The sequence below is a fragment of the Geotrypetes seraphini genome, chromosome 9, assembly GCF_902459505.1.
Source record: "Geotrypetes seraphini chromosome 9, aGeoSer1.1, whole genome shotgun sequence".
Lineage (NCBI taxonomy): Eukaryota > Metazoa > Chordata > Amphibia > Gymnophiona > Dermophiidae > Geotrypetes > Geotrypetes seraphini.
In genome coordinates this window covers 31,396,002-31,422,034 of record NC_047092.1, presented here as the reverse complement: position 1 = coordinate 31,422,034, position 26,033 = coordinate 31,396,002, and the positions used below count along the sequence as shown (strand labels likewise).

Here is a 26,033-nt window from a genome sequence, read left to right as displayed (position 1 = left end):
TGTATTAAAGTTTTTGGGTTGTGGAACAAATTATCTTTGTTTCCATTATTTCCTAGGGGGGAATTTGCTTTGACATACGAGTGCTTTGGATTACAAGCATGCTTCCGGAACAAATTATGCTTGCAAACCCAGGTTTTACTGTATCACCATTTTACCCCATTGGTAAAAAAAAAAATGGCCTTAATGCACAGGACAGACCTGCATTAAGGGCACACTAAGATAGGAACATCAGTGAAAAAAGTAGAACCCAAACCCTGGTTTTCCTGGTTCTCATATCGCTACACTTGCACAGTGTGGATAGGATCAGTTATTGGGGATCTTATGAAATGATCTTGTAAAGTGATCAATCAGAATCCACCAGGGGTTTTCCCACAAATTATGTGCCCCGTACAGATGCACAGTAGTTTCACTCCCTCACATCATATCTGTCCGCTTTATACAGTAAAACCTTGGTTTGTGAGCATAATTCGTTCCAGAACTTGCTTGTAATCCAAAGCACTCATATATCAAAGCGAATTTCCCCATAAGAAATAATGGAAACTCAGATGATTCGTTCCACAACCCCAAAACTTTAATACAAAATACTATATGTACTTGTATTGCAAGATCTCAATTATTTAGAACAATCACTACACTCCTGCAGCATCAGAAAGAGAAGAACCAGTTTGGGGGTTTAGGCTTTGTTTTTGGTGGATTTCCTAGTTCTCAGCCTGCTGTTCTCACTATTAGACTCCTCCTCCATTCCAAAGTCACAGCAAATTCCAGTTTTAAATGATGGCATCTGACAATATGTTTCAGTGGTTTACGTGAAGACGTAGATCAATGGGAAACAGAGACTCCTGACACAAACTGAAGACGGGTGGCACAGGGCAGCTCAGGACACATCTTTCGCACAAGAAAACCAAGGTACAGAAACAAAACTCCAAGATGATATCTAAATAAATCATTCTCGTTATTCTACTCAGGAAAAATTGATGCAATATCCTGCAAAGGCACGGAAGACCAATGGCTCTCAACTCATCCTCGGAACACATCAAAACCAATCAGGCTTTCGGGATACCCACAATGAATACGCATGAGATAAGTTTGTATGCACTACCTCCTCTGTATTCACATCTGTCTCATGTATTTATCATTAGGGGTATCCTGAAAAGCTTGGCTGAGTGTGTCCCAAACACTCAATTAAGAACCAGTGAGTAAGACAGATGTGCCTTCAAGATGAGGGAAAGAATCCACAAGAGACTAAGCAGATTCATTCAAGAATCAAATATAGAAAGAAATGAATTTAAAGACACAGAGGGAACAGCTTGAGAGGAATTTCTCTCATTTATAAATCATGCTGAAAGCTATAAATATACTGATTGAGATGTCCCCGGCAGATGCAGCATGAGAGAGGTACTTAAAATGGCTACAAAAACCCCGCTATAGGAAACAGACTGTTTTCCTACTCCAACTGGTGTCACAGCAGCTCTCAAGCACCCCAGGGTATGCGTTACTCTCCTATAATTAAACTTTGCATAGAGTGGATGGACTGTATTTAGCCTGAGATATGTATGTAATGGCAGGCCACTGTCCCCCGCCTATGCCACCGCAGCTCAGAGGAGCAACAAAGCTGTCTTCTTTAAGAGCAGCTCTGTGGCCGACTGGAACAGAGGACATTCAGAAGTTTTGGCCAGCCCAGCCTAGAATGGACACTGGGTTGCCAGGGTGAGCGGCAAAGTATGCAGCCAAAAGCAGAAACAGTGCTGTGAGAAAAGCCAAGAACGGATCCAGGGGTGACTGTGCGCCTGCAGAGTGTGGAGGGGTTACGCTCAGACAGACCTGGAGGTCCCTGCTCCTGCCCCGCTTTCAGCCAATGTTTAAATCCGGCAGAAGGGACAAAGAGGGGATTTATAAAAGGCCGCCACTTACATCCCAGGAAAGCAGGATGACAAAATGAATTATAGGTTTTTGCGCTGCACCGGTTAACAGAGTCTAGAGCCTAGAATGACCTCGGTAGTCCAGCTGTCCACTATAGGATTCGGGGAGGATGAACACCATCAGGCCCTCTCAAAACTCTGACAGCTATGAGCAGAAGGCCAGAGGGGAAACTCTGCAAACATTTTAAAACAGTGGCTCCTTCATCTTACGCTTCTGACAAGACATCTAATTTCGGATGCCTGTTTTCCCACCTCCTGGTGTGAAGCCCTTAAACTCCATCTCTCTCGAGGAATTCTGTCAACCTGGCGCTACAGATTGCCATTCCATAAACATCAACATCTGCGAAATTTAACATGGACAGTTAACACACTGTGCGAGCTGTTTTAAAACCAATTAACAAACCTGGTGTGCCCCTTCCCCATTATCAACACCCATTAGGAACCCCAAATTTACATAAACAAAAGTCAGAGGAAAGACAGGCGGGCAAGAAAGTGATAAACTCCAGTCTCGGTGCTGTCTAATGCCAAGCTCCAGAGCTCTAATGCTTAGTAACTGAACATCAGTTGTTTATACTTCAAATCCCTGTGACCAGGCATTTAGCAATACAGAAATACTTAGGCAGGAAAAAAAAAAAAAAAAGGCTCCCGACCCAAATATTTATACAGGGTAATGGAGCAGCTGTTACTGGCTATGTTTTAACCCAAGCAACCTAAAATCAAAAAAAGGGAGCAGCAGGAAACATGTTTTCTAAACCTGCAGTGCCTTTCTCCTTGACAGGTTTCAAAATGTCATCAATTCTTGTAGCATTTGAAGGTCTTGAATCCAAGCGCCAAGTAATTTAGCGGTGTAAAATGTGCTTGCCCACAAAACACAGAGAAATCTACAAGATGCCTCACTTGCCAACTCTTTGTAAGTTGATAGCGAAGTTGGAAGATTAGCTTTCCATCTACCAAAGAAATTCCAAGGCAAACTTCTCTCTGCTCGAGTCCAAACCGGGAAGTCTTGTGCGCTTGGTAACAGGGATATAAATTAAGTCAGGCGAGCATAGTCTTACTGTGTTAATCTTCCCTCCTGCTCTGATGTGCCATGGAGCTCATTTCATTCATTCTGGGAACATATCTGGGCCCAGAGGACCCTTCCTTATAAAATCTTCTTCCATCTGTATTCTTTTGAAACCCCGGCTTGCGCTGCTTTGCTTAAATCATACATTTTAAAGTTTTGGTCAGGGAGACTATTCAAAGCACTGAGCTAGGATTCTCACCTAAGTCCTAAATTCAGAAGTTAGGTGTTTAGGCTCCACATCTCTTCCCTCCCTGGTACCCAGAGAGGTCTCTGCTGTCCCTGCCCTTGCTTAGATGGTCATATCTGAACCTCAAGGCTAGAAAGTCACTTCTTCTTAGGGTTACCATATGGCTCCAGAAAAAGGAGGACGGATTGAGACATCTGGGTTTATTTGTGAAAACAATGGAAGTAAGGAGAACAGATAGAGACATCTGGGCTTTACTTCTATTGAAAGCACTGGAAGTAAAAGCCGGATGTCTCAATCCGTCCTCCTTTTTCTGGAGCCATATGGTAGCCCTACCTCTTCTTAAGCTTACCCTCAGCAACATTTGTAGGATGGCAATATATCCAGATGGGCTAGTTCTTAACACATCATACAGTGGCTATTAGGTGCTGCTTGTGTAGCAAAAGCCATTCTTCATACATCCCCGAGTCCAGAATGGGAAAACCATTGTGGCATGGAGGAGTGGCCTAAGGGTTCATACAGTGGGCCAAGAACCTGAGGAACTGGTTTTGCATCCCACTGTCGATCCTTGTGTCCCTGGGCAAGTCACCAACCCTGTGACTCTCTAGGGCAGAGGTGGACAACCTGTGGCCCACAGGCCACACTCAACCCACCATTGAATTTTATGCAGCCCTTGAGACCAGGAAAATATACAGAGAAATCGGCCCATACAAATTCCATCAGCCAGAGCTTTGGTAATTTTAAATACTGTATTTCTCAAATATTTTCAGTGGCAGAGATCTCATCAAACTTTTAAAATTATGACAGAAATACAGAGTAACAGACCCCTCTTGTCATTTATTTTCATTCACTAATCACACTCAGTTTTGTTGGCAGTGAATTATAACTAGGGTTGCCAGATTTCCTCTTTAAAAAAAAAAAAAAGGACACCTGTCCCTGCCCTATTCCATTTCCTGCCCATACACCCCCAACGCCACCCCATTACACCCCCAGCCTCACCCCCTCACGGACCTTCCCGAGCTTGGGGCTGCGGCTGGCAGGCCGCTATGCATGTGTGGAACTCGCGCATGTTTGCATTAAACATCATTGAGTCGATGACCATGCCTGCGCAGAGGCCCAATGCCCAGACAAACTGCCGGGTTTTAGAAGTCCCTCCAGGCACCCGGACAGACCTTGAAAAAGAGGACATGTTTGGGGTTTTCACGGACATCTGGTAACCCTAATTATAAGGCATATCTGTTAAATTTTCTGGGTGTGGCCTGCTAGGGATAAACACATAAGCAATGCCTCCGCTGGGACAAACCTGAGGTCCATCGTGCCCAGCAGTCCGCTCACGCGGCGGCCCAACAGGTCCAGGACCTGTGCAGTAATCCTCTATCTATACCCTTCTATCCCCTTTTTCAGCAGGAAATTGTCCAATCCTTTCTTAAACCCTGGTACCATACTCTGCCCTATTATGCCCTCTGGAAGCGCATTCCAGGTGTCCACCACACGCTGGGTAAAGAAAAACTTCCTAGCATTTGTTTTGAATCTATCCCCTTCCAATTTTTCCGAATGCCCTCTTGTTCTTTTATGTTTTGAAAGTTTGAAGAAATTGTCCCTCTCTACTCTCTCTATGCCCTTCATGATCTTCTGGTCTCTATCATGTCTCCTCCCCAGTTTCTCCAACCTTTCAGTGTATGAAAGGTTTTCCATGCCTTTAATCATTCGTGTCGCTCTCCTCTGTTCCCTCTCAAGTATTGCCATATCCTGACACTCATGTGGGCCCTCTTGTATATAAAAATTAACCAGCCACATATTAAATTCTTGATATATCAGTTTTCTGTGGTACAATCAAAGAAGTTTTATATATATATATATATATATATATATATATATATATATATATATATATATATATACTAGCTGATGCCCCGGCGTTGCACGGGTATTTAATTATAGCAATAACACTGTAAATGGATTCAAATAAAGATACTTTATAGTGGTGAATGAAATTATTTTTTTACAGCTTTATAAAAAGTACAATATTCAAATTATAATATGAAATATTTGACAAAATGAATACAATACAATTAACACAAAACTTGATTATAAACAACATTTTTAGTTTCACCTCCAGGAGCAAGAACATATAAATTCTTGGGTGAACCCACCCTTGAGCAAGCAACATAGAGTTGTCCATGGGAAAAACAGGGGGATCTTAAATCCACTCCACAGTATGTAATAGTCTGTCCCTGTGATTTGTTGATTGTGATAGAGAATGCAAGTCTCACTGGAATTTGCAATCTCTTAAACTGAAAAGGAAGATGTGTTGCAAGTTTCGTTCAAATCGGGCAAGCCGTTTTTGCGTTGGCAGCTTTTTACATTTTTTCCATTGACATGAATGGGTGAAATCTGATTTTGTTTGTAGCTCCGCCCATGTGTGCAGGTGGGCCACGAGACCCCCAGAACATATCACCCCAGGTAGTGAGGGATCTGCATACCAAGTTTCGTTCAAATCGGGCAAGCCGTTTTTGCGTTGGCAGCTTTTTACATTTTTTCCATTGACATGAATGGGTGAAATCTGATTTTCTGTTTGTAGCTCCGCCCACGTGTGCAGGTGGGCCGCGAGACCCCCAGAACATATCACCCCAGGTAGTGAGGGATCTGCATACCAAGTTTCGTTCAAATCGGGCAAGCCGTTTTTGCGTTGGCAGCTTTTTACATTTTTTCCATTGACATGAATGGGTGAAATCTGTTTTTCAGTTTGTAGCTCCGCCCACGTGTGCAGGTGGGCCGCGAGACCCCCAGAACATATCACCCCAGGTAGTGAGGGATCTGCATACCAAGTTTCGTTCAAATCGGGCAAGCCGTTTTTGCGTTGGCAGCTTTTTACATTTTTTCCATTGACATGAATGGGTGAAATCTGATTTTCTGTTTGTAGCTCCGCCCACGTGTGCAGGTGGGCCGCGAGACCCCCAGAACATATCACCCCAGGTAGTGAGGGATCTGCATACCAAGTTTCGTACAAATCGGGCAAGCCGTTTTTGCGTTGGCAGCTTTTTACATTTTTTCCATTGACATGAATGGGTGAAATCAGATTTTTTGTTTGTAGCTCTGCCCACGTGTGAAGGTGGGCCGCGAGACCCCCAGAACATATCACCCCAGGTAGTGAGGGATCTGCATACCAAGTTTCGTTCAAATCGGGCAAGCCGTTTTTGCGTTGGCAGCTTTTTACATTTTTTCCATTGACATGAATGGGTGAAATCTGATTTTCTGTTTGTAGCTCCACCCACGTGTGCAGGTGGGCCGCGAGACCCCCAGAACATATCACCCCAGGTAGTGAGGGATCTGCATACCAAGTTTCGTTCAAATCGGGGAAGCCGTTTTTGCGTTGGCAGCTTTTTACATTTTTTCCATTGACATGAATGGGTGAAATCTGTTTTTCAGTTTGTAGCTCCGCCCACGTGTGCAGGTGGGCCGCGAGACCCCCAGAACATATCACCCCAGGTAGTGAGGGATCTGCATACCAAGTTTCGTTCAAATCGGGCAAGCCGTTTTTGCGTTGGCAGCTTTTTACATTTTTTCCATTGACATGAATGGGTGAAATCTGATTTTCTGTTTGTAGCTCCGCCCACGTGTGCAGGTGGGCCGCGAGACCCCCAGAACATATCACCCCAGGTAGTGAGGGATCTGCATACCAAGTTTCGTTCAAATCGGGCAAGCCGTTTTTGCGTTGGCAGCTTTTTACATTTTTTCCATTGACATGAATGGGTGAAATCTGATTTTCTGTTTGTAGCTCCGCCCACGTGTGCAGGTGGGCCGCGAGACCCCCAGAACATATCACCCCAGGTAGTGAGGGATCTGCATACCAAGTTTCGTACAAATCGGGCAAGCCGTTTTTGCGTTGGCAGCTTTTTACATTTTTTCCATTGACATGAATGGGTGAAATCAGATTTTTTGTTTGTAGCTCTGCCCACGTGTGAAGGTGGGCCGCGAGACCCCCAGAACATATCACCCCAGGTAGTGAGGGATCTGCATACCAAGTTTCGTTCAAATCGGGCAAGCCGTTTTTGCGTTGGCAGCTTTTTACATTTTTTCCATTGACATGAATGGGTGAAATCTGATTTTCTGTTTGTAGCTCCACCCACGTGTGCAGGTGGGCCGCGAGACCCCCAGAACATATCACCCCAGGTAGTGAGGGATCTGCATACCAAGTTTCGTTCAAATCGGGGAAGCCGTTTTTGCGTTGGCAGCTTTTTACATTTTTTCCATTGACATGAATGGGTGAAATCTGTTTTTCAGTTTGTAGCTCCGCCCACGTGTGCAGGTGGGCCGCGAGACCCCCAGAACATATCACCCCAGGTAGTGAGGGATCTGCATACCAAGTTTCGTTCAAATCGGGCAAGCCGTTTTTGCGTTGGCAGCTTTTTACATTTTTTCCATTGACATGAATGGGTGAAATCTGATTTTCTGTTTGTAGCTCCGCCCACGTGTGCAGGTGGGCCGCGAGACCCCCAGAACATATCACCCCAGGTAGTGAGGGATCTGCATACCAAGTTTCATTCAAATCGGGCAAGCCGTTTTTGCGTTAGCAGCTTTTTACATTTTTTCCATTGACATGAATGAGTGAAATCTGATTTTCTGTTTGTAGCTCCGCCCACGTGTGCAGGTGGGCCGCGAGACCCCCAGAACATATCACCCCAGGTAGTGAGGGATCTGCATACCAAGTTTCGTTCAAATCGGTCAAGCCGTTTTTGCGTGATCGCGGCACATACACACACACATACATACACACATACATACCTCCAATTTTATATACCGTATTTGCCGGCGTATAAGACGACTTTTCAGTACCTTAAAAACCTCCCCAAAGTCGGGGGTCGTCTTATACGCCGGGTACTGTTTACATGCCCTTACTTTACATTAGAGAGCTGCACGGGGACGCCCCTAGGGTCGCGGGGATCCCGTGGGGACGCCCCCTAGGGTCGCGGGGATCCCATGGGGACGCCTCCTAGGGTCGCGGGGCTCCTGCGGGGCTGGATGCTCAGTCTTCTGGATGTACGCGGCTCTTCTTCTCCCTACCTTCTCTGCTTGCAGCACAGAGCCGAACGGAAGTCTTCCCGACGTCAGCGCTGACGTCGGAGGGGAGGGAGGGCTTAAACAAAGCTTAAACAAAGCCCTCCCTCCCTCCAACGTCAGCGCTGACGTCGGGAAGACTTCCGTTCGGCTCTGTGCTGCAGGCAGGGCAGATAAGGAGAAGGAGAGTAGCCTCGCGGTTCGAGTGGCTACCAAGAGAGAGGGGCGACCGCCCCGCCCCGGTTGCAGCACAGCCGGCCAGGTTCCCTTACTTTTGTGGCACTTCCCCAACCAACCGATAACAGCCCGGGTCCGACAATCCTCCCTGCCCTGTAGCCGCGAATCTAAATTACCTTCTTACAGCAGCTGTAAGAAGGTAATTTAGATTCGCGGTTAAGGGCAGGGAGGTTTGTCGGACCGGGGCTGTTGTCGGTCGGTCGGGGAAGTGCCACAAAAGTAAGGGGACCTGGCCGGCTGTGCTGCACCCGGGGCGGTAGAGAAGGTGTGCAGAAGAAGGGGTAGTCTTATACGGCGAGTATATAACAAAACTCTATATTTTAACTAAAAGTTGGGGGGTCGTCTTATACGCCCAGTCGTCTTATACGCCGGCAAATACGGTATATAGATTTATTTATCCCTCTTTCTTGGAATTCCTCAAACCCTAATAACATCAGATCCTCCCACAAATTAAAACTATCCTTCCCCTCGCTAAAAGGCATTTCCCACACAGGAAAGCTAGGGACCTCCCTTCACTTCAAAATCACTGAGCTCTGGAACAACCTTACCTCCCCTCTTCGGAACTTGAGCTCTCTCCAAGTTTTCCGCAAACATCTGAAAACCTGGCTTTTCTCAAAAAATGTAAGTCTCCCTCCAACTTAGGAATCAAGGAAACTCTTATATCTTGGCATCCCAAATCCTCTAAATTTTCTTCACACTTCTACCTCTAACCCTCTGTTGTAGTTCCTTCCTATTTCTCCTACTGTAAACCGCGTCAAGCTCTACGAACGTGGAGATGATGCGGTATACAAGCCTAAGGATTAGATTATATATATATATAGGTACATTTATATATAGGTACTTTCTCTGTCTAAAGGGCAGGGATGGACAAACTCTATACAGAGAGCAAATAAATGTCAGTACTACCGTATTTTCGCGGATATAACGCGCGCGTTATACGTGATTTTACGTACCGCGCATACCCCTCGCGCGTTATATGCCTGAGCGCGGTATACAAAAGTTTTTAAACATAGTTCCCACCCCGCCCGACGCCCGATTCACCCCCCCAGCAGGACCGCTCGCACCCCCACCCCGAACGACCGCTCGCACGCGCTCCCACCCGCACCCGCATCCACGATCGGAGCAAGAGGGAGCCCAAGCCCTCTTGCCCGGCCGACTCCCCGACGTCCGATACATCCCCCCCCCCCGGCAGGACCACTCGCACCCTCACCCCGAAGGACCGCCGACTCCCCAACAATATCGGGCCAGGAGGGAGCCCAAACCCTCCTGGCCACGGCGACCCCCTAACCCCACCCCGCACTACATTACGGGCAGGAGGGATCCCAGGCCCTCCTGCCCTCGACGCAAACCCCCTCCCCCCAACGACCGCCCCCCCCAAGAACCTCCGCCCGTCCCCCAGCCGACCCGCGACCCCCCTGGCCGACCCCCACGACACCCCCACTTGCCTTCCCCGTACTTTGTGTAGTTGGGCCAGAAGGGAGCCCAAACCCTCCTGGCCACGGCGACCCCCTAACCCCACCCCGCACTACATTACGGGCAGGAGGGATCCCAGGCCCTCCTGCCCTCGACGCAAACCCCCCTCCCTCCAACGACCGCCCCCCCCCCAAGAACCTCCGACCGACCCGCGACCCCCCTGGCCGACCCCCCCACCCCCCTTCCCCGTACCTTTGGAAGTTGGCCGGACAGACGGGAGCCAAACCCGCCTGTCCGGCAGGCAGCCAACGAAGGAATGAGGCCGGATTGGCCCATCCGTCCTAAAGCTCCGCCTACTGGTGGGGCCTAAGGCGCGTGGGCCAATCAGAATAGGCCCTGGAGCCTTAGGTCCCACCTGGGGGCGCGGCCTGAGGCACATGGGCCAAACCCGACCATGTGTCTCAGGCCGCGCCCCCAGGTGGGACCTAAGGCTCCAGGGCCTATTCTGATTGGCCCACGCGCCTTAGGCCCCACCAGTAGGCGGAGCTTTAGGACGGATGGGCCAATCCGGCCTCATTCCTTCGTTGGCTGCCTGCCGGACAGGCGGGTTTGGCTCCCGTCTGTCCGGCCAACTTCCAAAGGTACGGGGAAGGGGGGTGGGGGGGTCGGCCAGGGGGGTCGCGGGTCGGTCGGAGGTTCTTGGGGGGGGGCGGTCGTTGGAGGGAGGGGGGTTTGCGTCGAGGGCAGGAGGGCCTGGGATCCCTCCTGCCCGTAATGTAGTGCGGGGTGGGGTTAGGGGGTCGCCGTGGCCAGGAGGGTTTGGGCTCCCTTCTGGCCCAACTACACAAAGTACGGGGAAGGCGGGTGGGGGTGTCGTGGGGGTCGGCCAGGGGGGTCGCGGGTCGGCTGGGGGACGGGCGGAGGTTCTTGGGGGGGGCGGTCGTTGGGGGGAGGGGGTTTGCGTCGAGGGCAGGAGGGCCTGGGATCCCTCCTGCCCGTAATGTAGTGCGGGGTGGGGTTAGGGGGTCGCCGTGGCCAGGAGGATTTGGGCTCCCTCCTGGCCCGATATTGTCGGGGAGTCGGCGGTCCTTCGGGGTGGGGGTGCGAGTGGTCCTGCCGAGGGGGGAGAAGAATCGGACGTCGAGGGGGGGCATCAGGCTTTCAGGATGGGGACAGGACTTCAAGGGGGGACAGGCAGACCTTCAAGGGGGGACAGGCAGACCTTCAAGGGGGGACAGGACTTCAAGGGGGACAGGCACGGAGAGGCGGGGCAGTGCACCGAAAGTCAGGGCGGGTGAACGGTGAGTCGGGGCAACCAGAGGAGAGTCGGGGCAGTGCACCGAAAGTCAGGGTGAGTCGGGGCAACCAGATGAGAGTCGGGGAGGGCGAAAGGAGAGTCGGGGTGGCCAGAGGAGAGTCGGGCAGCATGCGCGTTATATGCCTGAGCGCGGTATAGAAAAGTTTTTGTACATATCATCGTGATTTCTGCGCGCTATACCCCTGTGCGCGTTTTACAATGGTGCGCGTTATATCCGCGAAAATACGGTAACCCTAGCGGGCCACACACATAAAATTAACAAATGTGCCTTATAATTTCACTGCCAAGAAAACTTAATGTGATGACTGAATGAACATCAATTATTACCAGACACTTCTGCCTTTCCAAACAGTTGCTAATGCTGTCAAATAGATTTGTCCCATTGTTGTATCCTTCAGCAGTTCCATTAACTATACAACTCTGGTTACTAACGTTTGTATGGGGCATTTTCAGTATAAACATCCCAGGGTCTCACAGGCCACATAAAATTCAATGGCAGGTCGCCTACCCCTGCTCGAACAGAATGGGATGAAATTTGGCATGGGGAAAGTACTACCAAAAAGACACACACAGAGTTAATAAATGGGCCGAATGGAACCAGGCTCCATAGAAATAAAGCTCCCCCCCCCCCACTGAAAACATGTCCCAGTGCATTTGTATAAGGGAAGAAGCTCCAGCCACTATAGCATCGAAACACAGCAGTTAGAGGAGTCCTTCCAAATTTTTCTCTCTATATTTTCTACCAAACTCCCCTACTCTCAAAACTGCACTCCAATTGCCTTGCCCCCCAAAAACCTATCACCCTGGAACTGTCCCACCCCCTAAAAAAAAACTACCCTATCACAACTGTCCCACTGCCCCACCCATCAAAATTATCCCTCATAACTGCCCCAGCACACTCGCACACACATATATGCTGTATATATATATATATACATGCGGTCTGTTCCAAAAATTCCAGGACAGTTTGAACTGCACGCCAACGGGAAGTTCTTTTGAGATGGACTAGGCAGCGTTGAGTAGCTTGAAACTTCATGAGTAACCTACTTTTTTTCCGTTTGTTGATATCTGTTTTCATCTCCGAGCTACAGACAGTTTTTGGGAAACTGTGTTTTCGTGATCGGCTATTTTTCATCATATGCAACCTCAATGAGCAGCGTCAAAGTGTGAAGCTCTGTTTTAAATTGGGTAAGACCGCTACAGAATCTAATGAAATGTTGAAAGTGGCTTATGGGGACCATGTCATGAATCGTGGAAAGTGTTTTAAATGCATCAAAATTCCCAACTTTTGCACAAAAAAATGCAATGACAGTTCTTCTCCAGCTACCTTACTCTCCTGACTTGGCCCCTGCTGACTTCTTGTTTCCTAAACTTAAGCCACGCCGAAAGGAAACAATTCGACACCACTGAAGACATAAAGCAAAATTTGACGCAGCAACTTTTGGCGATTCCTGAAGATGCGTTTAAGGACTGTTTCCAGAAGTGGAAACGACGTTGGGAAAAGCGTATACGTAGGGAAGGGGAGTACTTTGAAGGGGACCCAATGGAACAAGCTGTAAGATTGTCTAATAACCTTGTATAAAATCAGTCCTGGAACTTTTTGAACAGGCCTCGTATATACACACACTCAAGCAGAGAGGGTGGAAAGAATGTGCCATAATCTTCATGTTTTCTTTTCTTATTAAAAGCCACATGAATTAAATCCACAAAAGGCCTTTCAAAATGAAAACAGGAAAGAAAAGTGGGTTCATGCTCAGGTCATGTCTGCACGGAATTATCAATTTGCTACTGGAAATTAAGAAAAAAACAACTCTATAACTAGGTTTGATCCTACCAGAGATTAATTTTTGAGGTTTACTTTTGAGCCACTAATGTATTACATATTGTGCTTGTGAGATTCTCCAAAAGCTAGCATCAAAGAAAGTTCTTGGGTGATTTTTCCCTACAGGACTGGTGCAAGGTTCTCAGGATCTCTAGGCTGGTAGTTCTCAACTCAGTCCTAGTTCTACACACAACCAGTCAGGTTTTTAGGATATCTACAATGAATATGTTGTCACATGGAAGCCCCAGAACTGCAAAACACTGGCTGCCTTAAGCCTGTTCTTAAACCCAAAGGCTAGAAACGATATCAAAGAGACCTATTTAGCTTTTTCTCAGAAGCCACCTGCTAAAGTGACAGCAAGGAATACAGGTTTAATTCAGTCCAGCAAAATAAAACAGTGCAGAACTGAGTTAAAGCCTAGAGAAAACATTAAGCAAAAAGCTAGGAGGTAACCAGGCTAATCCACTGTTCAGCACAGCACCAATCAGGAGCCAGCAGCTACCTGGCTCTTGCCTTGATTACCTCAAACAGGTCTACAGGATCATAAAACCCGATGCAAAATAGCCAAGCAAATGTTAGTGAATCAATCGCTTGGCTATTTTGCATGGGGTTTTACAAATTTGCAATGCCGGATCGTAAAATAGGCAATCGAGGGGGAAAACAAGCATTGGGCCGTTTTGTGAATCGGGTCGGTTAGCAGCGATAGTCACTAAACCTGTGAAAACAGGTTTAGCAACGATCGCTGATTTCACTGAAATCGAGGCCAAAGTGCTTTAGCTACAGTTTCATCCTGTCTTAAGAGAGTAGTATCTGAAAGAAGGACTAAGGCCTGTGAGAGTGTTAAGTTTGGTGAAGGAACTGATAGAGAAAATCCCTATTGCTATTTTCTGTGGGCTACGTGTACAGTAAAAGGATTTTTCTTTTTTCCTTTTCCTACTGAGCAACTCCTAAATTCTGACTGGAGCTTGGTATAAAGGTTCATGTTTAAAGGAAGAAGATAATTCCAGGAATGCAGCTGGAAGAAGTGTCCAAGTAGTAAGATTGTATTAAAAATTTGTATAACCTGAAAGGGGTTTTTGGGCGGGTTCTGGACAACAGAACAGATCTGGGAGGAAGAACCCCTTTGCTCCTTACAGACTGCTTATAAAACCTAAAGGAAGCATTTTAGGTTAACATTTATTGGTAATAGAAATGTGGTAAAAGTTTTAAAGGAGACTTACCACTAGCAGAGGATTTACAAGGCCTGTAGGCAGGCCACAGCCAGGCTTTTGCCTGGGTTACAAACCCTCTTAAAGGGATAAAGAAATAGGAGGAAAGGACAGGATACCTGTTTAAAGCCTGTGCCTTACCAGAGCCTAAGGGGAGTTTCTGAAAGTTTGGGACATTAGTGTGCTCGGAAACTCTGGGAGCTAAAATGAAAAGCATATTTTGAAAAGAAACTCTTGTTTTGTTATTTATTCTGAATGGAGGGGAATTCAAAATCTTGAACTCTAAAATGAAGAGAGTTGCCTAAAGTGTCTAAAAGTAAAGAACTTATAGTGAAGCCTTGTGGAAAGAACTGTTTAATTTTGGAATCTTGTTTAGGTATAATAAAGCCTGTTATATTTTTCCAAGAAGCAAAGAGCTTCTTTTATGGGCTTTATTTTTGTCATTCTCTGGTCATTACCCAAAGCTCCACCAACCTCCAGACTTGCGCTCGGTCAATTTACCTGGACTGGAGTCTTAGGCTCAAGCGCCCACTAGGCCTTCACCCGGTCACAATGTATGAGAGAATTTACATATCAAGGAGACAGTACTTACTAGTCTCATGCATATTCATTGAAGATATCCTGAAAACCTGACTGGCTAGGTGTACCCCCAAAGACTGAGTTGAGAAGCATTGCCCTAGACCAGGGGTAGGCAATTCTGGTCCTCGAGAGCCTGAGCCAGGTCAGGTTTTCAGGATATCCACAATAAATATGCATGAGATAGATTTGCATCTCAAGGAGGCAGTGCATGCAAATCCATCTCATATATATTCATTGTGGAGATCCTGAAAACCTGACCTGGCTCCGGCTCTCGAGGACCGAAATTGCTTACCCCTGCTCTATACCAGTTTATTGCAAATTGTGTGCCACACAAGAATTCAGGAGGAGAGGCACCAGCGCCAACTGACTGCCCATGGGACATGCCTCTCACGGCAAGAGGCACATCCTGTAGGCAGCCAGCCGTCACAAGCGCCTCTCCTCCTCCCTGGTGTCGCTCCCCCTCTCTGCGCTTCTTCTTTTTCAGCACCCCATACTAGTGGCTCAGGGCCCTGTCTGGGCCAGCGCAGATGTCAACTTCATGACGCTATGCATGCGTGTAACATCATCATGGCAATGTCCACGCACTTCTGGGTGGTCTCAAGCCCTGGACGCCAGTTTAGTGTAACAGGGCTCGTAAAGTTTGCGAGACACTGTCCTAGACCCAGTGGTTTGCGGTGATACGTCAAAACCGCAGAGGACAATGGCGCGCTGACAATCCCGCGCCAACATTTTCTCCCGTGGGAGAAAAGTGTGCCGCTGCTTTGAGAACTTCCCTTTTGTGCCCTAAGGGTGTGTGTGTGTGTGTGGGAACTTCCCCCTACTACACTTAGAAGTCCTTGCGCTCCCATTGGGGGGGGTGGGGGAGGACCCACCCCACTACTCTAAAAACTCCAGAAGAGCTAAAACAGGAAGGAGAACTGGAGTTTTCAGTGTACTGGGGGGGTTCCCCTCAAATCCCCCCCCCCAACGCGAACACGAGGACTTTTAAGTGTAGTCGGGGCTTCCCACACACACACCCCCCTCCCTCAAAATGGAACACCTCAATGCGGCGGTGCACTTTTCTCCTGCGCTCAAATGTCAGCATGAGATTGTCGGCACGCCGTTGTCCTCCGCGCTTTTGACAGCGTACCACGGCTTGCAGGAGCCAGGTATTAAGTTTTCAAAAATTTTGCAAGCCAGTTGCTAAACACAGTCAAGGTCCCATGCTGGACATTGTGACATTTCCGCTCCCCGAGACGGTCATGTCAGAGTGAAACCCCGGTCTCAGTCTCTTACTCGAGACCAGACTCTCCCTGAAAAGGATCAGGAAGAAGATCCTGAAAGCCCAGCTGCCTATCCTGAGCCTTCTAGCCTAGAGCAGTGCCCTGAGTATAGGTTAACTGCCCGGCTCAGAAAAGCTTCCAGTCACACTAAGGGATTTAATCAAGCTCCCAGTGATATTCTACCCCTTAGCCTGAGGGGGAGCCCAAGAACACCCAAGCTAGGCACACAAACACCCAGTGTAGGGCGTGGCCCTAAGCCTGTTAAGCAGCTCTCCAGAGCATTAAAGGAGGCTGCCCAAGAGAGTCTGGGAGAGAGAGTTCTCCGGGCCAGGAGAAGGCCAGACCTCACTCCAGAGCCAATGGAGTGTGAGGCTCCAATGCCTCAGGAACCAGCAGAGCAGCTGGATACACCAGAAAGCATGGACCTGGATGAAGGGTGTATGCTGGAGACCGTTATGGAAGAAGCCATGGATGTGGGCTTGGCAACTTTCCACTGAACACTACAGGTACAAGGCTGTACAGCAATAATAGTGGAGAGGAGTTTTTGGCAGAACTGTTTGGATTGTTTTGTGCTGTAAAGACAAGCTCAGAGCAGTGCTGCACCAGCTTGATTGGATTGCTACATTGCAGGTGTGCAGGAGCTCAGGAGAAGCTCAAAGAACTGTGAGCTAATCAGGGCTGGAAATTGAGGAGCCTGCAGTAAGGCTTCAGTTTTTGTATTTTGTGTTTTTGCTTAAAGTTTACCTGGTGAAGAAACTGGACTGTGTTAGTTAGTAAGCCCAGGACGCCAGCTCAGGGCTGGATAAGTGCTTAAGAGACTAATTGTGCTGAGTTTTTCAGAGCCTGTGTGATCAGGTAGAGCAAGCACTAAAACCTGGACTGGAAGTATAATTGATAGCAAGCTTGCTGTGCTTTCACTGGACTGGGGTGAAAGTTAAAAGGCTTTTTGTTTTCTGTTTTCTTTCTTTTTGCCCTTGTTTGGGAAGAAAGGGAACTTGGACTATGATAATAGATGATATGATTTATGTGGCAAGTGACTAATTAAACTTCTCACATTATTTTTCAACTTGACTCACGGTGCTTTATTTTTAGCAAAGCCAAGATAGTGAGACACCAGTGAGGTCTCCCCCTTTGGGAGCCACGTCAGGAGTGTGCTACCCTCTACCGGAGGTCTTCTGAACTTTACCAAGACCCCGGCAGGTGACAACATGATAAATCTCTGAGTACCTGGAGGGCTGTGGTTGGTGTTCTTGTCATTTCCAAACGATCTCTCTACCTGACTGCACGCCTTCCCTTCTGCTGAGCGTCTGTTGTGAAGGCAACAGATGCAGATGTCACCTAGAAGTGTGTGTGATGTTACTAGGACTAGGGGGCGTGCGATGAAGCTAGTAAGTAGTAGATTTAAAACAAACCGGAGAAAATATTTCTTCACACAACGTGTAATTAAACTCTGGAATTCGTTGCCAGAGAATGCGGTGAAATCAGTTAGCTTAGCAGGGTTTTAAAAAAGTTTGGATAATTTCCTAAAAGAGAAGTCCATAGGCCATTATTGAGATGGCTTGTGGAAATCCACTGCTTATTCCTAGGATAAGCAGCATAGAATCTGTTTTGCTGCTTGGGACCTGGTTTAGCCACTGTTGGAAAAAGGATACTGGGCTTGATGGACCTTCGGTCTGTCCCAGTATGGCAATTCTTATGTCAGCCAAGTATAGGACAATCAAGCTATTGTGACATCACTGATGAGTTTGACTCATAGGCATTGGTGGAATGAGGCATTATGACATCACAGTCTCAGCTCTGGAATGTTGCTACTATTTGGGTTCTTCCAGGTTCTTGGGACCTGGGTTGGCCACTGTTGGAAACAGGATACTGGGCTTGACGGACCTTTGGTCTATCCCAATATGGCAGTTCTTATGTTCTTATGTGAGCCAAGTATAGGACAATCAAACCATTGTGACATCACTGATGAGTTTGACTCTTAGGCATTGGTGGAATGAGGCTTTATGACATCACAGTCCCAGCTCTGGAATGTTGCTACTATTTGGGTTCTGCCAGGTTCTTGGGACCTGGGTTGGCCACTGTTGGAAACAGGATAGTGGGCTTGATGGACCTTCAGTCTGTCCCAGTATGGCAATTCTTATGTTCTTATGTCAGCCAAGTATAGGACAATCAAGCTATTGTGACATCACTGATGAGTTTGACTCATAGGCATTGGTGGAATGAGGCATTATGACATCACAGTCTCAGCTCTGGAATGTTGCTACTATTTGGGTTCTGCCAGGTTCTTGGGACCTGGGTTGGCCACTGTTGGAAACAGGATACTGGGCTTGACGGACCTTTGGTCTATCCCAATATGGCAGTTCTTATGTTCTTATGTGATCCAAGTATAGGACAATCAAACCATTGTGACATCACTGATGAGTTTGACTCTTAGGCATTGGTGGAATGAGGCTTTATGACATCACAGTCCCAGCTCTGGAATGTTGCTACTATTTGGGTTCTGCCAGGTTCTTGGGACCTGGGTTGGCCACTGTTGGAAACAGGATAGTGGGCTTGATGGACCTTCAGTCTGTCCCAGTATGGCAATTCTTATGTTCTTATGTCAGCCAAGTATAGGACAATCAAGCTATTGTGACATCACTGATGAGTTTGACTCATAGGCATTGGTGGAATGAGGCATTATGACATCACAGTCTCAGCTCTGGAATGTTGCTACTATTTGGGTTCTGCCAGGTTCTTGGGACCTGGGTTGGCCACTGTTGGAAACAGGATACTGGGCTTGATGGACCTTCAGTCTGTCCCAGTATGGTAATTCTTATGTTCTTATGCTCTTAAGAATGCACGGATGGTTCCTCAAGTTTGTATGGCTGTCAGGATCTACTGCTTCATTTTGACTACAGCTGCTCTTTGGCACTCATAGAAGTTGCTCTCCTAACTAATTACCTAGTCCTAACGATTAAGCCAGCCCCGCTTCCCTTACAGGTAAATATAGCAAGCGCTCTGGATTTACTTTTAACATGAGAATAATGAATAAAGTGAAAGGGGCAATTATTTGTTATTTCACTCCGCTGAACTTGAAGGCAGGCTTGTCTGCTTAGCTGCACAGAAAGACTGCAGAGCCGTAGAACTGAAACAAGGATCCAGCCACTGCCAATAAATCTGAATAAGATGCTGGAAGGGCTGTAGGCAAATGCAAATTTAAAAAGCTGGCAGACAAAATGAGCAGTGCATGGACTTTACTGGAATCACCGACACCTGCGCTAAACAGATTCTTAACAACCCACTACTCAGGAGAAAGAGAAAGAAAAAGGATGAGCAAAGGAAGCTCTGCTTATATTTATACACCCAATTAAATCTCACTTTTCAAGAGGCTTTTTTTCTGGAGGAAAAGTCCAGAAACCATTATTAGAGGTTGATCCTGGACAGCCACCCACTTATCCCTGAAAGCGTGCACAAATAATCTAGTACTCCTTGGGATCTGCCAGGGACTTCTGGCTTGATTTGGCTACTGTTCAGAGCTGGACTTCCTGGACCTTTACTAGGCACCAGTATGGAATATCTTATGCTTTTCTGGTGCGCATTTGCCATCACAGTCATCTTTTGTTCAGACATGACATGACCAGTGTTCCCGCTAAGCTGCGTTGGCCTGCGCTCGCGCACAAAATATTACATCGCAGCGCAAAGTTTCTCTTCACAGCGCACACACGCGTCGGTAAGGTAAGGGGACGCATTGGGGGGATTGCACTTCCCCACAATTGCCATGCTTCGGTTCCTCTTCTTCCTTCCTTCCTCCCCCCCCCCGCGGGACCCTGCGGCACCATCAACTCTTACTCCCTCTAATGTCGGCCCTGCAGCTCCAGACTTCCTCGCACCTTCTCCCCTCCCCCTTTGGATCGCTATTATTTTAAATGTTATAGCCGCGGAGCTGTATCCATCAGTGGAGATGTCTAACCTCGGCCTGCCCCGGAACTCTTACTGCAACAGTGACTTCCTGTTCCTGCCTAGACGGGCGTCTGCTGCAGTAAGAGTTCCGGGGCAGGCCGAGGTTAGACATCTCCACTGATGGATACAGCTCCGCGGCTATAACATTTAAAATAATAGCGATCCAAAGGGGGAGGGGAGAAGGTGCGAGGAAGTCTGGAGCTGCAGGGCCGACATTAGAGGGAGTAAGAGTTGATGGTGCCGCAGGGTCCCGCGGGGGGGGGGGGGGGAGGAAGGAAGGAAGAAGAGGAACCGAAGCATGGCAATTGTGGGGAAGTGCAGAGCTGCAGGGAAGAGTGTTGCGGTACCCAGCTGGAGGGAGAAGGAAGATGAGGGAGGGAATTAAAGGAGATGCCAGGGCTTGGAGCGTAGGAGGAAGGTATGCCAGTCTAAGGGAAAAGGAAGGGGGAGATGTGAGAGCATGGAGGGGGAGCGAAAGATGGAAGAAAAGGAAAGGAGAGAGATGCCAGAGAATCAGGGAAGGGGAGATACCAGACTATGAGGAGAGGTGTGGGAGAGGGAAGGCGAGGAGAGAGATGCCAGACCAATGGGGTGAAAGGAGAGATGGAAGGGGGAGGCATACAGTTTCTGGAAGGGGCATAGAAGGAGAGAAGATGCCATATAGGGGAAGAGAGACGGCAGACAGTGGATGGAAGGAAGAGAGTTACAAGAAGATGAGGAAAGGAGAAACCACAGAAGACAAAGGTAGAAAAAAATTTCTATTTATTTATTGCTTTAGGAGACATGTGTCACTGTTTCTGTGAAGCATTGTATGCAGAGTCCAGCTTCTTGCTGGTTCAATTTAACCTTTGTCTATGTATTTTTATTTTATCCCCCCTTTTACAAAACTGTGAAGCGTTTTTAGCACCAGCCTTGGTGGTAGCAGCTCTGATGCTCAGAATTTTATGAGCATCAGAGCTGTTACCTCCGTAGCTAAAATCCACACTACAGTTTTGTAAAAGAGGGAGGGGTTAGTTTGTGATTACATATTCCTTACTAGGCGAAGGTGTTTTCTGTGTTCTGTGTGTTCGAAAGACATGGTTTTCTGTTAGGATTGACGGTGTAGGATTGATCTGTGCTGGTCTGGCTTGTTTAGTTTTACAATGGGTGTATTGATGTACTGCTCACTGCAATATGTAAGATGCTGCCTTTTCCTAGGTACTCATGTGTGACGTGTGGTTTGTTACTAAAAATCATGTTTTTCTTACAGATGGGGGGGGGTGCCAAAAAATGATGGGCCCCGGATGTTACATATGCTAGGTACGCCACTGTATGTAAAGATACCAGAAAGCTGGCGTAGCAAAAACTTCTAAGTTTTGAGTATTTAACCCTCCCACAATCTCACGGGCACTCGTTTCAAGTTTATTGAGATTTTGATTTAAACGCAATATCAAATATTTTCAATGCGTATAACAAAAATAAATTTGGGGAAATAAATAAAACCATTTGAACCAGTGTTCCCGCTAAGCTGCGCTGGCGTGTGCTGGCGCACAAAATATTACATCGCAGCGCACACGTTTCTCGTCACAGCGCACGATCGGAAGAGGCGTACGGCAGATGGCAGGGCGGCGAGAGGAGAATCGGGCGAGTTGGCTCATAACTTGCTGGCGCCCGATATTTTTGGCTCACGGTGAAAAAAGTTTGCTCACAACACCCGCCCGCTTAGAGGGAACACTGGACATGACCATCTTTCCTGAGTTTGTGCAATATGTCCTTCCGTTTACCAGACAACCTCCGCCGCACCCGCTCAACCATTTTGTCCCCCACCAACACGTTAAGACCTTTTAACAGGAATTTCACAGACGCCCCTCAAAATCGAGTCTACTCACGGACTTCTTTCATTTCAAGCCGCTAAATTGAATGCATGGCTTGGAAATATTATGTTAGAGGTCTCTTCCTATCTTGATTTTAGAAAATTGTTAAAGACTCTTTGATAGGCTGGTATCTTATTGCATTCTGCTTCATTTTTTCAATCAAGTTCCTTATATTCAAGTTGATGTATTTTATCTGTTCTATGTATTACTTCTTTCTCTGCCATGCCGGTATTTTCCACCTGAACTTACAGCACTGTTATAAATATAATCTGCTATCTTCATCTTATCATAACTTTACGTTGCTATTTATCCCCAACAGGTCCTGTCAGACATTACCTACTAAAATGTACATATTACATTTTCGCTCAGCAAATTGTATTTCTATACTATTGCCTCCTGAGGTCTCTGATCTCTGTATTTCCTCTGAATATCTACTTATTGTATTTCGCTGAATGTCTAGCACTCTTGATTGTAAACCGCCTAGAAGTCGCAAGATTGTGGCGGTATAGAAGAATAAAGTTATTATTATTATTATCATCATTATATTGTAAATGCTTTCTGTCTTTATCTGTTTTTAAGTCCATTATTCTAATTTATATTTTATCTGGATCCCGTGTATTAGCTCACCTTGTTGTGAACCGCCTAGAACTTTTTCGGCATGGCGGTATATAAGAATAAAATTATTATTATTATTATTATTATTATTAAGTCATAGAATTCAGAAGCAAATCTATCCCGCAAAACCCCTTTTTACATTAGCTACAAACATACACACGCAGACGTATTCACCCTCTGTTCCAGGTACAGCTGCTTCAGGCCAGAATCACATTACCTTCTAATAACACATTCACTTCTAGCCACCTGACTGAATGTCTAAATCCTTTCACAACAGGGCCGAATGAAGCCTCAGGAGAATTAAGGAATCTTATTAAAGCAGTGTCTCCCAAACTGTGTGCCACAGCACAGTGGTGTGCCCCAAAGAGATTTTGGGTGTGCCACGAGAGATTCCAAAATTTTACTTTATTTTTTAAAATTCCCTTCATAAGTATACAGACAAGAGTCTGTCAATGTTATGAGCGTCTGTGTGCGCAAGGATACAACCGCCCAATCGTAAAACCCGATTGCTCTAGACCTGCCGGTAACTTTGTTACCGACTGGTCTACCTGGGGTTTTTTTTCTTTTTTTTTTTCAATGGCACAGATATTTTGCGTGTATTACACACACAAAATATCTGTCCCATTAAAAAAAAAAAAAATCCCCCACCATTGGCCATCCCCAATGACCCCCGACAATAATGCGGCACTTCGGAGGGATGCCATTACCACTTCCCTCTTGCCACCGGAGGACCCTTCCCCCTCAAGGCCCCTTTGCCCCCGTACCTTTTGTTGGGGAGCAGGAGGGGTGCTCAATCCCTCCTGCTTCCTCCAATGCACCATCCAGAAAGCCAGGCATTAGGCCACGCCCTGTCTGTCCCAGTGGGCTCACAAGGAGCAGCATGGGTTTGAACCCACATCCTCAGGATGCTGAGGCTATAACTTTAACCACTGCACCACAGTCTCCCCTTTGCTTTACAAAGCCATCAGAAACGCTCAACTCTTCTGCTCTGTTCTACATACTTACAGCAGATTCATTTCTCCGTCGTTTTCTATGGGCATATCATATCATACGACAGTCATAGAAATGGAAACCAGAGAGGGCAACTTATCATTGAGGCGGTCCTGCCCCTCAGCTTGCGGTCACAATTTTAAACAAATATGGCATAGCCCAACTCACTTCTTTAATAGTCTGCCAGATTTTTCTTAAACCTGAAGTCAAAAGCTGCAAGACGTACCCAGACGAGAAGTAGGAGACTGCTTCTCACGGTTCCGCAGTAGCCCAGCATCCCCACAATAATGAGAAAGCAGCACACCGCAATCATCACTGGATGGACCACAGGAAAATAGGCAAGAACTACGGCCTCCTCCACCCTGGAAAAAGACACAGGCACATGTTTCCCAAGCTCCAAAAGACGACAAAACAATCCAAATTATTTGGAGGGGGGGGTTTCTCTAGTTTTCTGTATTTATAGCTAAGCAGAGGGAGAACTCCAGGCTGATTCTTTGTTTCATTGTACACTTCCCCCTCCGTATTCGTGGTTTCCATATCTACGGTTTCGATTATTTGCAATTTTCTGCCAAAAAAAAATCATTTTCATTTTTTCGGGCTATTTTAAGCCCTGTGAGCCACACCTCTCTTAAGCCTTACCTGGTGGCCTAGCGGGTTTTCGGGTAGGAGCAATCTTCCCATGCTCCTGCCCCGTGCAGATCGCTCACAGGAAATGGCTGCCTTGAGCTCCTGTCGTAGTCTTGAGACAACGGGAGCTCAAGGCAGCCATTTCCTGTGAGCAATCTGCAAGGGGGTGGAGCATGGGGAGATCGCTCCTGCCCGAAAACCCGCTAGACCACCAGGTAAGGCTTACAGGGCTTAAAATAACCGGGGGAAGCGGGAGTTAGGGGCAGAACCGGACCGAAAATTATTCATGGTTTTTTAATATTCGCGGGCCAGCTCTGCCCCTAACCACCGCAAATACGGAGGGGGAAGTGTACAAGTATTTTAGATGTATTTTTCCACATCCAGGTTTATTCATTACTTGATATACCATCTATCAGGAAATACCTAGATGGGATACGATACTAATTAAAAACCAATAATAAAGCATTTTAAAAAGTTAAAATAAGAGGAGGAAGATGAGATGAAAAATTTTACTGAAACAAGGGGGACAGGAGAGAAAAAAATAAATCGAGATTAAAAAAAAAAAAGGGTGGAGAGAGGAAAAAGGTAGTGGAAAAGACAATGGGGGAGGGGGGGTCACTTCATGGAAGCAGTTCTTGCTCCTTGCCAGTGAGGATCATGTTAGCCGAGTATAACGTTTCTTCTCAAGTTTGGTAAGCATCCTTAAAGAGGAAGGTTTTTAGTTTGGTCTTGAATTTGTCCAGGGATGTTGTAAGTCTGATATCTAATGGGAGTGCGTTCCATAGAGAGGGTGCTTGTAGTCTCTGCTACTTCCTCTCCTCCAAAGAGGACTCTCTTACTGTGTCACTACAGTCATTTGGGCTCTATAAACATAGGCCCGTCACTAATACTCTGCTGACTGCCAACAAAAAAAATTGTAGTGCTTTGAGCTAACAATTCCCCCCTGTATTAATAATAATAAATAACTTTATTCTTTTATACCGCCATAACCAAAAGTTCTAGGCGGTTTACACTAAGGCCTCCTTTTACAAAGCTATGTTAGCGGTTTAACGCGAATAATAGCGCGCGCTAAACTGCCGGCCCACTAGACACTAACACTAGCATTGAGCTAGTATTAGTTCTAGCCGTGTAGCGCGGGTTTAGCACGCGCTAAAAAGCTGCATGCGTTAAAACCGCTAACACAGCGCTCTAAAAAGAGCTGGACAATCAGCGAAATACAATAATACAGTAAAAAAATAGAAATATTTATAAAATAGAATTTCAATAATAAAACTCGCTAAGTAATAAACTTACTGAACAAAGTGGTCTTAATTAATTTCCGAAAACCGCAATAGGATAACATAGCTTGCTGAATACATTTACCTAAACAAGATTGTTGCTAGGGTCCTATCTAAGAAGGTCTTATATCTACACCCATTAATGTTTGGATAAGCTGCACACCTCCAGTAAAAAGGGGAGAAAAATACCTCGTTTCTGCAGTCAGGGTGAGGACGTTGCTTATGTAGTCCCTCATCCAAGCCGAGACCACCAGAATGCACAGGGACATCAGCTGAAATATAGAAAAGCAAACCGGCATCACTTGTCGATTCGTTTATGGCAAAATACAGGCAGTACTTAAAGAATATTTTATATACTCAGAGCAGTGAATGTGCACTGCAAGTTAGGAAAACACATACCATTCCTAGACCTTTGCCTCAAGGCATTTATGGGCTTAATTCTGTGGAAATGACCGCTAAACTAATACTACTACGGTATATACTTGAATATAAGTCGATCCGAATATAAGTTGAGACCCCCATTTCCCCCGAAAAGGAGGAAAAAATGGTTGACTTGAATATAAGTCAGGAGGCTTAATATTCAAGCGCCCTTCCCTGTCAGGCTGTGCACCTATCTCCCTTTCTGCCAGGCACTGCACCCAGCACTCTTCCTTCCCTCCCCTGTCA

General features: G+C 46.7%; 1 protein-coding gene across 5 annotated transcripts in view; it reads right to left on the bottom strand.

Annotated features, from left to right (window-relative positions):
* Positions 1–26,033, bottom strand: part of TSPAN12 (tetraspanin 12) — a 99,236-nt gene that overhangs the window by 42,705 nt on the left and 30,498 nt on the right. For all 5 annotated transcript variants that reach the window (XM_033959094.1, XM_033959099.1, XM_033959096.1 and 2 more), the window contains 2 exons: positions 25,557–25,639; positions 23,690–23,825 (listed from right to left, as the gene is read on the bottom strand). In XM_033959094.1, the coding sequence (XP_033814985.1) occupies positions 23,690–23,825; positions 25,557–25,639 (219 nt within the window). The remainder of the gene's footprint in view (positions 1–23,689; positions 23,826–25,556; positions 25,640–26,033) is intronic.